The 15,553-nt window shown below is 37.1% G+C and overlaps 1 protein-coding gene across 10 annotated transcripts in view; it reads right to left on the reverse strand.

The window, feature by feature from the left end:
- The window catches only part of LOC115209078 (adenosylhomocysteinase-like 1), a 469,217-nt gene that overhangs the window by 39,891 nt on the left and 413,773 nt on the right, over nt 1-15,553 (reverse strand). For all 10 annotated transcript variants that reach the window (XM_029777176.2, XM_029777181.2, XM_029777177.2 and 7 more), the window contains 5 exons: nt 11,876-12,001; nt 9,173-9,349; nt 7,497-7,543; nt 6,609-6,672; nt 1,202-1,290 (listed from right to left, as the gene is read on the reverse strand). In XM_029777176.2, coding sequence (XP_029633036.1) covers nt 1,202-1,290; nt 6,609-6,672; nt 7,497-7,543; nt 9,173-9,349; nt 11,876-12,001 — 503 coding nt within the window. The remainder of the gene's footprint in view (nt 1-1,201; nt 1,291-6,608; nt 6,673-7,496; nt 7,544-9,172; nt 9,350-11,875; nt 12,002-15,553) is intronic.

The raw sequence follows: 15,553 nt of genomic DNA on the forward strand, positions 1-15,553 counted from the left end.
CATTTTCAAAAACATCTAGACAAGCTGCTTTCCGGGATCCCAGATGAACCCACTGCAAGATACGAAGGTAACCTAAGGGCAGCAGCTACAAACTCTCTCTTAGATCAGTGGCCAGCCACGGCAAACTGGACTTAGAGAGGGTAGCAACAAGGGCGGTGCCCCAGCATGCCTCAGCCGGATGGCTGAAAAAGTAAAAGAGTAAAAGAGTATATATATATACATATATATATACATATATACATATATACATATACATATTACATATACATATACATATATACATATACATATATACATATACATATACATATATACATACATATATACATATATAACATATACATATACATATATACATATACATATATATATATATATATACATATATATAATATACATATATACAATAATATATATATATATATACATATATATTATATACATATATACATATATATATATACATATATATATATATACATATATACATAATATATATACTATATATATATACATATATACATATATATATATACATATATACAATATACATATACATATATACATATACATATACATATATACATATACATATATATTATATACATATATATATATATATATATATATATACTTTATTAGTTTTGGAAACTGTCTGATGAATGGGAATGTGAAACTGAGTAACAGCTTTTGTGATATTTTTTGCTTTTTAATAAATCATATTACTCTACCTTTGATATTCAAGTACAATTTTTTTCCACCTCGTTTCACATTTATGAGCTTACTCTGGTGTGTGTGTGTGTATATATATATATATATATATATGTGTGTGTGGGGGGGGGGGTCTTTGCAGTTGTCTTTAACCATCACTTGGCAGCTGGTGTTGGTTTGTTTATATCACTGATCACTGTAACTTAGTGATTCAGCAAAAGAGACCAACACAGAATAAGCACAAGGCTTAAAAAAAGTAAGCACTGGGGTGGATTTGTTTGACTAAACTCTTCAAAGTAGTGACCCAACATGGCTGCAGTCCAATGACTGAAGTAAGTAAAAGGTAAAAGGCAGTGTGTGTGTGTGTGTGGTATACATGAGAGAGAAAGAGAAAAAAAAAAAAAAGGAACAATACAAAATAGTTGTCATGACATAAGGTGAGTGAGAATAAATTTTATTTATGGGGTCAGGAGTAAAAGTGAAAACTTACCAAGCTTGCAGAGCACAAATAGGGTCAATTTCAGTAACCATCACTACACAGCCCATACCCTTCAGAGCTTGAGCACAACCTTTCCCAACCTAAAAGTAATAAGAGAGAGAGGGATTAGATAACATATAATACATATTTATAACAGGCTTTCTGACATTTACCGAAAGAGCAAATCAATATAGATGTGTGTGTGTGTTTATGTCCCAGTAACTTAGCGGTTTGGTAACAGAGACCAATAGAATAAGTACTAAGCTTACAAAGAATAAGTCCTGGGGTCGATTTGTTCGACTAAAGGCAGTGCTCCAGGTGGGCGCAGTCAAATGAATGAAACCAGTAAAGGAAATCCTTAACAAACTGAAGTTTGAAACATTTCTATGGAAGGTTTTAATTTGGATCACTTTAACCCTTTCGTTACCAACCTGGCTGAAACCACCCCTGGCTCTGTAGTACAAAGTTTTGAATTAAAATCTTCCACCAAACCTTAGTCACAATTTATGTTCCTAACACTAGCTTAATGATAACTAAGTTATTTTACTAAGTTCTTTGGTATATTTAAAATTAAATGAAAGAAATACAGAGCATCTCAAAATAAGGGTTAAAATGGGGAATTTATATTACAGAACCAGGAGCAGTTTCATGACCAGTTGGGCTATCTAAATATTGGTTTCAAATTTTGGCACAAGACCAGGGACTTGTGGGGGGGGGGGGCACTAGCCAATTACATCAACCCCAGTGTTTAACTAGTCCTTACATAAAGCCAGAAGAAATGATGTTAAACATTTTGTCCCGCATGTTAACGATTCTGCCAACTCATGACCGTAATAACAACAGAGTCAAATTTTGGCAGAAAGACAGCAATTTCAAGAGGAGGAGACATATTTAAATATTAAATGCTTTCTATCATCAAAACATGCCTGTCTACCTTCAAAGTACCTTTGTTGTTTTCAGCTAAAAGAATCATGTCGGGCCAAAGCAGGTTTCCATTCATTTAGTATTCTAGTAATTGATTTCTGACATGGACCCAGGCCTCGAGAAAGGGCATAGTTGATTATGTCTACCCACCATTTGGCTGGTATTTAATTTTATTGATTGTGTACTGATGAATAGCAAACTTGACCTTAGTAACAGCTGAACTCAGAACATCAAAAGCTGAAATAACAGAAAAGCTATTATGTTTACTGCTCTAAATATTCTGCCAATTACCATTAATACAGCATTTTAATATTAATCACCTTCATAGGGCAACAAAGCTGGCAAAATCATTAGCATGCCAAGCAAAATGCTTTAGTGGCATCTCACATGTCTTCACATTCTGAGAGCAAATTCCACCAAGGTCGACTTTGCTGTTCACCCTTTCAAAGCACTGGGATCAATGTACTCAACTTAACCAACTCCCTTGGAATTGCTGGCTTTCAACCAAAATTTTAAACCATTATCATTATTATTATTATTATCATTACTAAGTTGGTGAGCTGGCAGAAATGTTAGCATGCCGGGCGAAATGCTTCGCAGTATTTCGTCTGTCTTTACATTATGAGTTCAACTTTGCCTTTCATCCTTTCGGTGTCAATCTAATCGAGTGGCCCAGGAATTGTGCCTAGGGTAGAAAAGATTATTATTATTATTACTAAGGTTGCGAGCTGGCAGAATCGTTAGCACATGAGGCAAAATGCTTAGTGGTATTTCATCTGCCATTATGTTCTGAGTTCAAATTCCACCAAGGTCGACTTTGCCTTTCATCCTTTCGGGGTCGATTAAATAAGTACTAGTTACGCACTGGGGTTGATGTAATCGACTTAATGTGTTTTTCTGTCCTTGTTTGTCCTCTCTGTGTTTATCCCCTTGTGGGTAGTAAAGAAATAGGTATTTCATCTGTTTTTACATTCTGAGTTCAAATTCCGCAGAGGTTGACTGTGCCTCTTATTCTTTCAGCAGTGACAAAATAAGTACCAGTTGAATACTGGGGTCAATGTAATTAACTTACCCACTCCCCTGAAGTTGCTGGCCTTGTGCCAAAATTTGAAACCAATACTAATTACATTCATAATCTTGACAGTCTTGTTTACTTTTTTGCAGTCTGGGCTCCTGAAATACAGCTGATTGCATGTCTGATGTATCATCTTTCTTTGTTAAATCATTAAGTTTAATGAAGTGACCCCAAGTTTGCCCTTGGCTGTCTCTACAGACAATATCTCCCACAAAGTCATAGCATTCTTCAAATACAGTTAGGGTGCGTGTGTAGTTAAGAAGGTAGCTTCTCAATCATGTGGTTTGGGGTTCAGTCCCTTGTGCAACACATTGGGCAGGTGTCTCTTATCAACCAAACAATGTTTTATGAGAGGATTTGGTAGATGGAAACTGAAAAAAGACTGTCATCATTATATATATATATATATATATATATATATATATATATATATATATATATATATATATATATATCAGTGAAGGCGCATGGCTCAGTGGTTACAGCATTGAGCTTACAATCGTAAGGTTGGGAGTTCGAATCCCGGACCGGCTGCATGTTGTGTTTTGAGCAAGACACTTTATTTCACGTCACTCCAGTTCACTCAGCTGTAGAAATGAGTTACAACAGCACAGGTGCCAAGCTGTATAGGTGTTTACCTTTCCCTTGGATAACACTGGTGGCATGGAGAGGAAAGGCTGGTATGCATGGGCGACTGCTGGTCTTCCATAAACAACCTTGCCCGGACTTGTGCCTGGGAGGGTAACTTTCTAGGTGCAATCCCACGGTCAGTCATGACCGAAGGGGGTCTCAATATCAATATATATAGTTGAGATTTACAGAAAAACAAAAGACAAAGACATGTGTATAAACAAGAAACAGGTGTATTAGTTTAATTCTCGGGAAGGTGAGAAAGTCTTTTATGCTTTGAGCCTACGCTCTTGAGAAGAAAGGAACACAAGGAAATAAACAGAGAGCGAATAAAAAGAATAAATGTGTGTGTGGCCAATGTCAGTATTAGCCTGGTGTGCTAACATTTCTTATTTCTTTATTGTCCACAAGGGGCTAAACATAGAGGGGACAAACAAGGACAGACAAAGGGATTAAGTCGATTACATCGACCCCAATGCATGACTGGTACTTAATTTACCGACCCTGAAAGGATGAAAAGCAAAATTGACCTTGGCGGAATTTGAACTCAGAACATAAAAACAGATGAAATACCACTAAGCATTTCACCCAGCATGCTAATGTTTCTGCCAGCTCACTGCATGTCCAGGATTGATATGTTGCTTGATAGGTTAGTCCACATTACTCTGTGAGGAGTATATGGCTGGTTTCCTGGCTTGTCTGGCATATACATTATTCCCCGGATGGGGTGCTGGTCCACTGCAGGGTTTACCAGCTGAGCAGACTGAAGCAATGTGAAATGGAGTGTTTTGCCCAAGGACATAATGCACCGCCTCATCCTGGAATCAGAAACCCAATCTTATGATCACAAGTCCAACATGCTAACCACTAAGCCATGTGCCTGCAACTGTTGCGCAACAGACTGGGAGGCTATTACACTGCAGAGAAGCAAGAAGGAGTTGCTAACAGGAAGGACACCCAGTCATAGAAAACTGTGCCCAAATGTATTCTTGTGAAACTCCTGCAAGTATGAGAAAGTAAACAAAGAGATGATGATATGTTAGGCATAACAGTGCCCACCACCTGTACAAGCCCTCTCACACTGTAGACACCATCTACATAGCATAATTGAGACTAGCAAAATCATGTCTTTTGTCTAAACTAACCAAAACCCTTAATTGACAACTATAATTTCTTCATGGTCAGACATTTTATATAAATTTACTTAAACTCATCTAAGACAAAATTCACCCTGTTCTTTCCTAACCATTAAAGACTCTCTCTCCGATTATTATCTATCCTCACTGCCAGATGGTAGACAAATTCATATTTATTTCTCATTTCTCAAGCCATTTCTAAGACAGGACTATCAATTAACTAAGAATATTTCATTTTCATTTTAAATAAATGAGCATTCCTCCATGTCAGTCAAATTCTAATATAAATTAAAACAGAAACAAATTTATTAGGCTTCACTGTAACATTATTTTTAACGTGATGTACATAAAAAGTGCCCAGTACACATTGTAAAACGGTTGGCATGAGGAAGGGAATCCAGCTGTAGAAACCACGCCAAGACTGATAATTGAAGCCTGGTGCAACGTTCCAGCCTGTCAGCTCCAGTCAAACTGTCCAACCCTTACCAGCATGGAAAACAGATGTTAAATAATGATGATTGATAGCATCTCAGAACTCATCTCTAAATATTTCTTATTAAGAAATATATATTTTCAGCTACACACACAGCCAGCCAAAAATATTGCTATACAGCAAGAAGCAATTATTTAAGTTATATAATACCATAACAACAGACAGATTTTATGTAGTGAAGAGAGCAGAGGCATTTTTTTTTTCCTTTTTAGATTGGAACCTTACAAACATTACAGTAAGATCAAACAGGTAGTGAAATAATTTAAAAGATAATTGGTGATTCACCATCATCATCATCATCAACATTTAACCCCATAACATTGGTTGATGTAAAGTTATGTGCTTTGTGCAATTGCTCTGAATCAGATGATGAAAATATATACGCAGAGCCCTATCTGTCATGGTTTTGTACCTATTTATGTACTGGTTGATATAAATATCCGCTATCACTCACAGAATCGCTAATAGAGGCCACCATGCAAATTTCAAGGATAGGTTTGTTAGACTCTTCATGTAATAGACGTAGGAATGGCTGTGTGGTAAGTAACTTGCTTACGAACCACATAGGTTCGGGTTCAGTCCCACTGCGTGGCACCTTGGGCAAGTGTCTTCTACTATAGCCTCAGGCTGATCAAAGCCTTGTGAATGGATTTGGGAGACGGAAACTGAAAAAAGCCCATCGTATATATATATGTGTGTGTGAGTGTATATGTATATATGTGTGTGTGTTTGTGTGTCTGTGTTTGTCCATCCCCAACATCACTTGACATAGATATGCAAGTCCTTTTTGCACCTGGATTTATAGCAATGTTATAAAACGGAGTTTAATGACCTGTTTCGAACTGAGCTCTTAATTACCATGGAAACACTTTTGATATTTATAAAATCAGTTCTTTCTCATTCACTCTTTCGACACACACATCTCAAAAGTTAATAGACACTCCTCATTACACCGTTGTGTCTGTGTAGAGACAATATTCACCACGATACCCAAACAAGTTAAACCATTAGAAAGTGTTCAAGGCATGTCTGACAAATACTAGATTAAGTATTTAAGTGCATCGAATGACATTTTGCTTCTAGAAATTAACCTTTACAAAAAACAATGTGTCTGTTTTACTTTGGAGGTGTCTGTGTATGTATTCATATTGCAGCACTTACTTCTCCATAGCCACAAATTAAGACTTGTTTTCCACCAAACATAACATCTGTAGTTCGCTTTAATCTAGAAAAGATAAGACAAAAAGATTAATACACAAGAACATTCAGTAAAGCAAAACAAAATGAAAGCAGGATATTTCATATATATATAAAAAAAGACAGAATTGTCTCTTATCACAAGAGACAATCATTGCCAGGACATTTGTGTTATCAAATCATTGTAACTTCTCTATAACCTACACAAATCAGATACGTATGATCACTCTAACAGCAGAGGTTTAATCAAATCTACCTGTTGGGTTTACATTTCAAGAATGTACTTGTTCAAGGTGGTGCACAATGGGACTTTTGGGTTCAGTTTCTCTGCAGCTCACCTTGGCAACTGTCTTCTATTATAACTTCAGGCAGGCTCATCAAAGCCTTGTAAATGGATATGGTAGATGGAAACTAAAAGAAGCCCACCAAATATAATATACATGTGTCTGCGCATCATGGTTTTGTTTTGGGATGGTTTCTATGCTCTTCCTAATGGAAGTGTACTGGACACTTTTTTCATGAAACTAATGATGTCACATTGCAATTTGCAAGACTATGTACACACACACACACTTGTTAATAAAAATAGTCAAATATTAACTACAGAATCATGCAACACATTTAAGAGTAACAAATTTATATTTACAGGCAAAAAGTAACATCAAAATCACTTCATCATAATATAGACATATGTGTGTATGTGTAGGAACTTAACAAATGGTTCTTAGAGACTGAAGGTTCTAATTTAAACATAAACAGTTTAACAAGCAACTGTTGTAGTCCAAGTGGCTTAGGTTTCAAAACAGTTAAATGTTTTTACTTGAAAGGACAGAAAGTGATGGTTTTACTTACGCGTCCAAAATAGATTCTCGACAGCTGTATAGGTTATCAAATTTGGTCTGAAATTCAGAAAAGAAGGTTAAAAAAATGATGTCCTTATAGATTTACTTCAATCTTTGGAATAATTGCAGAAGACTGCAAGCCAAAAATTCATCAACATAAAAATCAAATTATAAATTCTTCAGTGCAAATTACACACATACATTTTCTTCTTTTCTCTCTCTTTCTCTTTCTCAAAGACTCACTCACAAACTCATAATTATAGAGTTCTAATTGGTTCAGTTAATAGATGGCGAGTGAACTAAACAAAATTCTGAATAGTTATTTTTCTTGTCACTATCACTGAGTATGTAGCAAGACATCTGCCCAGATTTTTATATATATATATGTGTTGGTGGCACATTAAAGAAAAGCACCACCTGAATGAGGTTGATGCCTCCTGACTGGCTCCTGTGCCAGTGGAATGTAAAAAGCACCACCCAAATGTGGTCGATGCTAGTGACCCCTGACTGGCTCAAGTGCCGGTGGCATGTAAAAAAGCACCATGCAAATGTGGTCAATGCCAGAGCCTCCTGACTGGCTCCCATGCCGTTGGCACATAAAAAACACCATCCGAATGTGGTCAATGCCAGGGACCCCTGGCTGACTCCTGTGCCACTGGCACATAAAAAGCACCTGCTACACTCTCAGAGTGGTTAACGTTAGGAAGGGCATCCAGCTGTAGAAACTCTGCCAGATCAGATTGGAGCCTGGTGCAGCCTACTGGCTTTCCAGACATCAGTCAAACCATCCAACCCATGCCAGCATGGAAAATGGACATGAAACGATGATGATGATGTTGACTGACCTGTCTGCTTGGTGTTGAAACCACATTGGATTTCAACAGGACAGCCGATGATGGGACATTGTTGATTTAGAGAAATTTTATTGTGGCGTTTATGTAATTGTCTGTGAATTTCTCTTTTGGGTTGTTCTTTTGTATGGTTTCAAATTCTTCAGCGTATTGATAGAATCTCTGTGTTTAGGTCTTGTTTCTTTCTACTTTATTAAAATTTTATGGTTAAGAGACTATAAAGGTCATACATCTGATTGGATCTAGATTAAAGTTTTAGATTATTATTAACATCATTCACCATAAATTTAATGATTTACAAGGTGAGGCATTAGCTAGTAATTATATTACAGAGGATTTGTAACACACCACATAGTTCATTGGTTCACATGTAATAAAGTATGAACTACTGCGTTACCTACACAAACTGTAATAAGTATGTACTGTTGTCTGGCCAATATAAAATTCTTAACATTATTGTTATATTTGTGAATACATGTGATCTGAAGGATTTCTGGAGTAACTTTACTCAACAAAATGGGCAGTTTGGGGATCAGAGTGTCTCTCCAAGTCAAGCTGCTGCTTCACCATTTTGGGAGGTCCCAGCACAAGTACGACAGATGTGATTAGTATGTCACAAGAAAGAATTGCAAGGGAGATTCTTCAAGCTGAACAAACAAGCAGGAGACCTCAGGACAGAACAAAATCAAGATGTTTGGATAATATCCAGTTTCAATAGCTCATGCTTAGGAATCCATCCGAAAAGTGTGATGGCAGTTGCTTCTGATAGGACCCTATGAAGGAAGTGCTAGAGAAAATGGATGGATGGATAGATAAAGCATCATTGGAGACTGACCTTAGTAACTGAATCATTGACATTCATAGCAGGAACAGTGAGTTTTTTCGATTTGGAGAGTTGGTAGAGACGATGAACACCGGTGACGCTCTCTTCTACAATGCCTTTGATGCTGCTGAACATGGCAGGGTATCTCTTCAACATTAGATGGGTGGCGTCTCCACCATCATCAAGTATCTGCAACAAAGATTAGCAATGAACAATTTTAGCATTTATCGATCTGGTTGAGACAACACTTTTCCATACGAGTCATTCATATCTTAGAAAATTAGTGCAGAGATAATAATAATAATAATGATGATGGCACAAAGCCAGAAATTTTTAGGAGGGATGTGTATGTCGAATACCTTAACAGAGTGCTCTTTTATTTTTTCTTTCTTAGCAGCATTCACCCGGGGTGGGTTGAGCTGGCTTCAATTCATCCTCAATGCTGCATCTCTCACAAACGCCGACCAGACCTGGTGATTTGAGGCTAACGACTGCGTGATCTCCAACCACTCCTTATTTCAGCGGCGAACACCGTAGATATGGGAGCCTAGGTTGGGTTTCAGATCAGCCTTGACTGTCATCAGCCAGGTTTTTCGTTGTCCACCAACCCTGAAGGGGAGCTGAGGCAATTGCTTCGTAGATGAAGATCCTTCAAGCATTCCTCATGTACAGAGTGCTCTGCTGCTACTTTATTTTAATCAACCCCTAAGGGATGAAAGGAAAAGTTGCCCTTGGCAGGATTTCAACTCAGAATGTAAAGAGCTAGAACAATGAGTGCAAAGCATTGTTTGACCTGCTGAAGTGTAACTAATTAAGAGATGACGTTGAGGATATTCTCACTGATAACCACACACACACATATGTATGTGTGTATATATCTGTGCATGAAAATATTGCTGGGTATGGGGAAATATTACTTCACTTAAAAACAGGTGAGAGCTGGTACCAGGAAAGGCTGTAGAAAATCTGTCTCAACAAATGCAAGTATGGAAAGGTGGATGTTAAAATAAAGAGGAGTTCAACATAAAGCTGCCTCCCTCTCTACTGTTGTGCCACTCAGTCAAAGAGAGTTGGTTTTAGGAGGTATATGGCCACCTCACAAGTGCTGGTGCAAAGAAAAAAAATATGGAGCATCCAGTACATGACGTAAAGTGGTTGGCAGGAAGGACATCCATCTTTAGAAACCATGAAGTAAAAAAACACTGGAACACAACATAGTCCTTGGATCATCTGATCCTGTCAAACTGTTCAACCCATGACAGTCATCATCATCATCATCATCGTTTAGCGTCCGCTTTCCATGCTGGCATGGGTTGGACGGTGCAACTGGGGTCTGGGAAGCCAGAAGGCTGCACCAGGCCCAGTCTGATCTGGCAATATTTCTACGGCTGGATGCCCTTCCTAACGCCAACCACTCCATGAGTGTAGTGGGTGCTTTTACGTGCCACCGGCACGGAGGCCAGGCGAAAATAAATAATGATGATGATGATATTGATGGTATCAAACTTTTTATTCTCTGCCTCCTAAGGACAAAATTATGGCAAAATTAACATCATATTTTATATTTGCTATAAACTTTTACTCTGAACAATAACAGGTCTGTAACAAACAATTATTATTTATATCTAGAGTCTAGCTTAAAAATATAGAATGACTCAGGGTAGAGCAAAATGTTTTCTCATGAAGTGCTCACCCCGTTCTTAGAGTACATTTTACCAACAAGTCTGATTAGAAATTATTCAAAATGGTAGCTAAACAAATACAAAGGCCTACGGTAACTAATCTAAATAGCATTAAGAAATTCAACTCTCTTACTGCTTCTAGCCATTCGTATAGCAGCTAAAAACAGTTTAAAATTCCTGTGAGATAAGTCTGCAAAGAATGAATGTGTTTTCTCAAACAAATAAAATAGATAAAGGTATAAAAAGCTACTGAATGAAATTATTTGTAGAATATAAACTAAGAGGAATTAAATTTTGGCAATAAAGCTGTGCATTTAAATGGAAAAAAAAAAGTGTGTGTGTGGGGGAAGTGGAGTGGTAGAACTTCATTTTTGTATTTGGTTTGCAAGATTCTTGATGTGAATTTGTGTGATGAAACAAATCTTGTGTCTTGGGAAGGTCATTACACCAATAATGATAATACATGTACTGGTTCAATATCACTTCTCCACTGTTACTCAGTTGGTTAGATATCTAACCAGCTAATGAATCAATCGTTTGTTTAATGTGCTGAGTAAGAACTTTGACTAACAAACAACTAATTAGCACATTAAATGAATGATTGAGTACTTAGATATTTAACCAATTGACTAACAATAAAGAAGTGATACAAAACCAATGCATGTGTTATTATTGGGGTAGTGGCCCTCCCAAGACACAAGATAAGTGGTAGTATGTAGCGACTACGAAAAAAAAAAAAGCTTGTAATAAAATTTGTGTGTTGCTGAAAAGGGAATCTTTGATGTTAGGACAAGGAGCTTGTTTGAAGAAATGAGAGGTTTATCTGGAAAGCTATAAACTTTTCAACACAACTCAGATTTCTTTCTCCATCTCATCACTCACACAAACTTATTTTATGCAATTAATCCAGTTGTTCCTGATTCTGGACAGCTGTCGCAAATAAATTTAGAGGAGGTGAAGAGAAGGCCAGGGCACTATCTGTAAGATTTATGTATGTTAACCGGTGTGAAGTAGATTTTCCAGACGTACAAACCATGTTTGGCTGCCAGTGTTCGTTGTTGATACATTTGTCGATACCCCACCAAAAGTCTTCTTCGCTTTCGCCTTTCCAGGCAAACATAGGGAACCCACCTTCAGCCAGTGCAGCAGCGACTTCGTTCTGTGTTGAAAATGGAAAAGAAAAAAACAATAATTATAATTAACGAGAGAAAATGAAATATAAAGTTTTTTGAGGATTTGTAAATTCTATGTTGAATGAAAAAATGTAATTGAAATAATATTTTAAGGATTTTTTTTACCCTTTAGTATTTAACCCTTTCGTTACTGTATTTATTTTGAGATGTTCTGTGTTTCTTTCAATTACTTTAAATATAACAAAGAATTTAGTAAAATAACTTTGTTATCATTCAGCTAGTATTAGGAACATAAATTGTGACAAAGGTTTGGTGGAAGATTTTAATTCAAAACTTATGAAAACAAGACATTTGTACTCAGAGCCAGAACCAGTTTCAGCCGGGTTGGTAACAAAAGGGTTAAACTGGTTATACCCGGCCAAAATATTGTTCCTGTTTCATGTTTGAACTGGCCAGATCCAGGCCTCTCACACCTACCTGACAATGCTAGTCAAAAAGCTATACAGTCACATCACTGAAATCTGAAGGTTACAAGATAATACAGGATAAATTCAGAGCAATATGAATAAATAAGCATTGTGTTTGACAGAATTATTTGAATGCCAGAGGGTTATATTTCAAAGTATTCAAAACATTTAAAGTAATTTTTAATAATTTAAAGTGCTAAGTTGAATAACAAAACAAATATATATCCTTCAGATAAAGTGTCGTGAAGTGGGAGTGAACCTGGAACCATGTGGTTGGGAAGCAAACTTCTTACCATACAGCCACACCTGTGCTTATATAAATAAATATTATCAATATCACATACTTAATGTGTTGTTAAATGCTAAAGAGCAGTAGTATTTTGTCTAAAGGAGACCCATTTCAAGTTGTATGGAGTTGAAAACTACAGCATACAGGACAACTACATTTCAGAACGTTGCAATTTTTTAAACACCATGCATCGTTAGAGGGAACTTCCTTAGACAAAATACTACAGCTTTGTATATGACATTGATAATGTCATATACATTGGTAATGTCTACATTATTGAGCACTACAAACACAACATCTGAGTATATATATATATATATATGTATGTGCGCATGTGTATGTTTTCAAGTCTCCTCTGGTCCTGTGCCGGTGGCACATAAAAAAAACCCACTACACTCACAGAGTGGTTGGCATTAGGAAGGGCATCCAGCTGTAGAAACACTGCCAAACCAGACTGGAGCCTGGTGCAGCCTCCATGGCTTACCAGACCTCGGTTGAATCGTCCAGCCCATGCTAGCATGGAAAACGAACGTATGATGATGATGATGATATATATATATATATATATATGTAGCATGGAGAACGGACGTTAAACGATGATGATGATGATGGTGATGATATATATATATATATGTATATATACACCAGTAATCCTTTGACTATCGCAGGTGTTATGTTCCTAAAACCCTTGGTGATTAGTGAAAATCCGGGAAGTAGAAACAGTACTGTAGATTATTTTAAAATCATTTTCAAAATTTACTCTTTTACTTGTTTCAGTCATTTGACTGCGGCCATGCTGGAGCACTGCCTTTGGTCGAGCAAATCGACCCCGGGACTTATTCTTTGTAAGCCCAGTACTTATTCTATCGGTCTCTTTTTTGCCGAACCGCTAAGTGACGGGGACGTAAACACACCAGCATCGGTTGTCAAGCAATGCTAGGGGGACAAACACACACATATATATACATATATACAACGGGCTTCTTTCAGTTTCCGTCTACCAAATCCACTCACAAGGCATTGGTCGGCCCGGGGCTATAGCAGAAGACATTTGCCCAAGATGCCACGCAGTGGGACTGAACCGGAACCATGTGGTTGGTTAGCAAGCTACTTACCACACAGCCACTGTATATATTTATTTTATTATAAATGCAAAACAACACCATGGACAAATTGACGTAAGCTTAAATAATAAACTGTGATAGGTGAACCGTGATTGATATGGTGAGGGATTACTGTATATATATACATATGTACATACACACATACATATAAATGTAATATTTTACAAAAAAAAATTACTTTATATGCAATTAGTAATAAATTAGGTAGATGGTGATCATACAGAGTCCATGGTTTGCTTTGTGCCCAACAAACAATACTGTGTGTATGTGTCTAATACACACACACACCACAAATAAAAACACAAAAACACACCAGATTTTGTATTATTCTTTTCCCATCCATTATACACTAAATTACTATTTTCAAAGCTTTTCAAAGAGGTAATGCTAATAACAGAATTTGCAGTTTTAATGCATAAATCCGCGGCAGAGCTCAATAATGCATTACAAACGATACCTAATTTATAACGACAAACATCATGCAACGTAGAAGAAAGTGATTGATTATAGATGGCCCTGTAATTCAATAGCAAAATTAATACTTGATACTGTTTATTTCTTACATCTGTTCTCTCATTTAACTAAAGGCTCTTTTGCATCTCGGTGCATTATCAGAGAACACAATATGATATGTGTAGTATTACATCTGAACAATGATAATGGACAGCATATTTGATTTTCACACAGAAATCTTTATCTCTCTTTCCAGCACCACACAAATTGTTCTCACGCACTCTTGTGTCATTTGAGCAGTCAATCTCCACCTACAGCAAGAAACCTGTTCCTGTCCCTTCTGCTCGCTACACTTTAATCTTTCATCTCCTATAATTTATTTTTAACTACCCACAAAGGGCTAAACACAGAAGAGACAAACAAGGACAGACAAACAGATTAAGTCGATTACATCGAGCCCATAGTATAACTGGTACTTAATTTAGCGACCCCGAAAGGATGAAAAGCAAAGTCGACCTCGGCGTAATTTGAACTCAGAACGTAACGGTAGACGAAATACCTATTTCTTTACTACCCACAAGGGGCTAAACACAGAGAGGACAAACGGATTAAGTCGATTACATCGAGCCCAGTGTGTAACTGGTACTTAATTTAGTGACCCCGAAAGAATGAAAGGCAAAGTTGACCTTGGCGTAATTTGAACTCAGAATGTAACGGTAGACGAAATACCTATTTCTTTACTACCCACAAGGGGCTAAACACAGAGAGGACAAATGGATTAAGTTGATTACATCGAGCCCAGTGTGTAACTGGTACTTATTTAATCGACCCCGAAAGGATGAAAGGCAAAGTCGACCTTGGCTTAATTTGAACTCAGAACGTAACGGTAGACGAAATACCTATTTCTTTACTACCCACAAGGGGCTAAACACAGAGAAGACAAACAAGGACAGACAAACGGATTAAGTCAATTACATCGAGCCCAGTGCGTAACTGGTACTTAATTTAGCGACCCCCAAAAGGATGAAAGGCAAAGTCGACATCGGCGTAATTTGAACTCAGAACGTAATGGTAGATGAAATACAGCTACGCATTTTGTCCGGTATGCTAATGTTTCTGCCAGCTCGAAAACTACCTCCAATTTTATCATAGCCAAAAAACTTCAACTCCGACTCCTCTTTGTTGTAGTCTACATATCTCATAAAGCATATGCATGCACTTGTACTTTGAGTAGGCCTATATGTT

Source organism: Octopus sinensis, linkage group LG3, assembly GCF_006345805.1.
Source record: "Octopus sinensis linkage group LG3, ASM634580v1, whole genome shotgun sequence".
Taxonomy (NCBI): domain Eukaryota; kingdom Metazoa; phylum Mollusca; class Cephalopoda; order Octopoda; family Octopodidae; genus Octopus; species Octopus sinensis.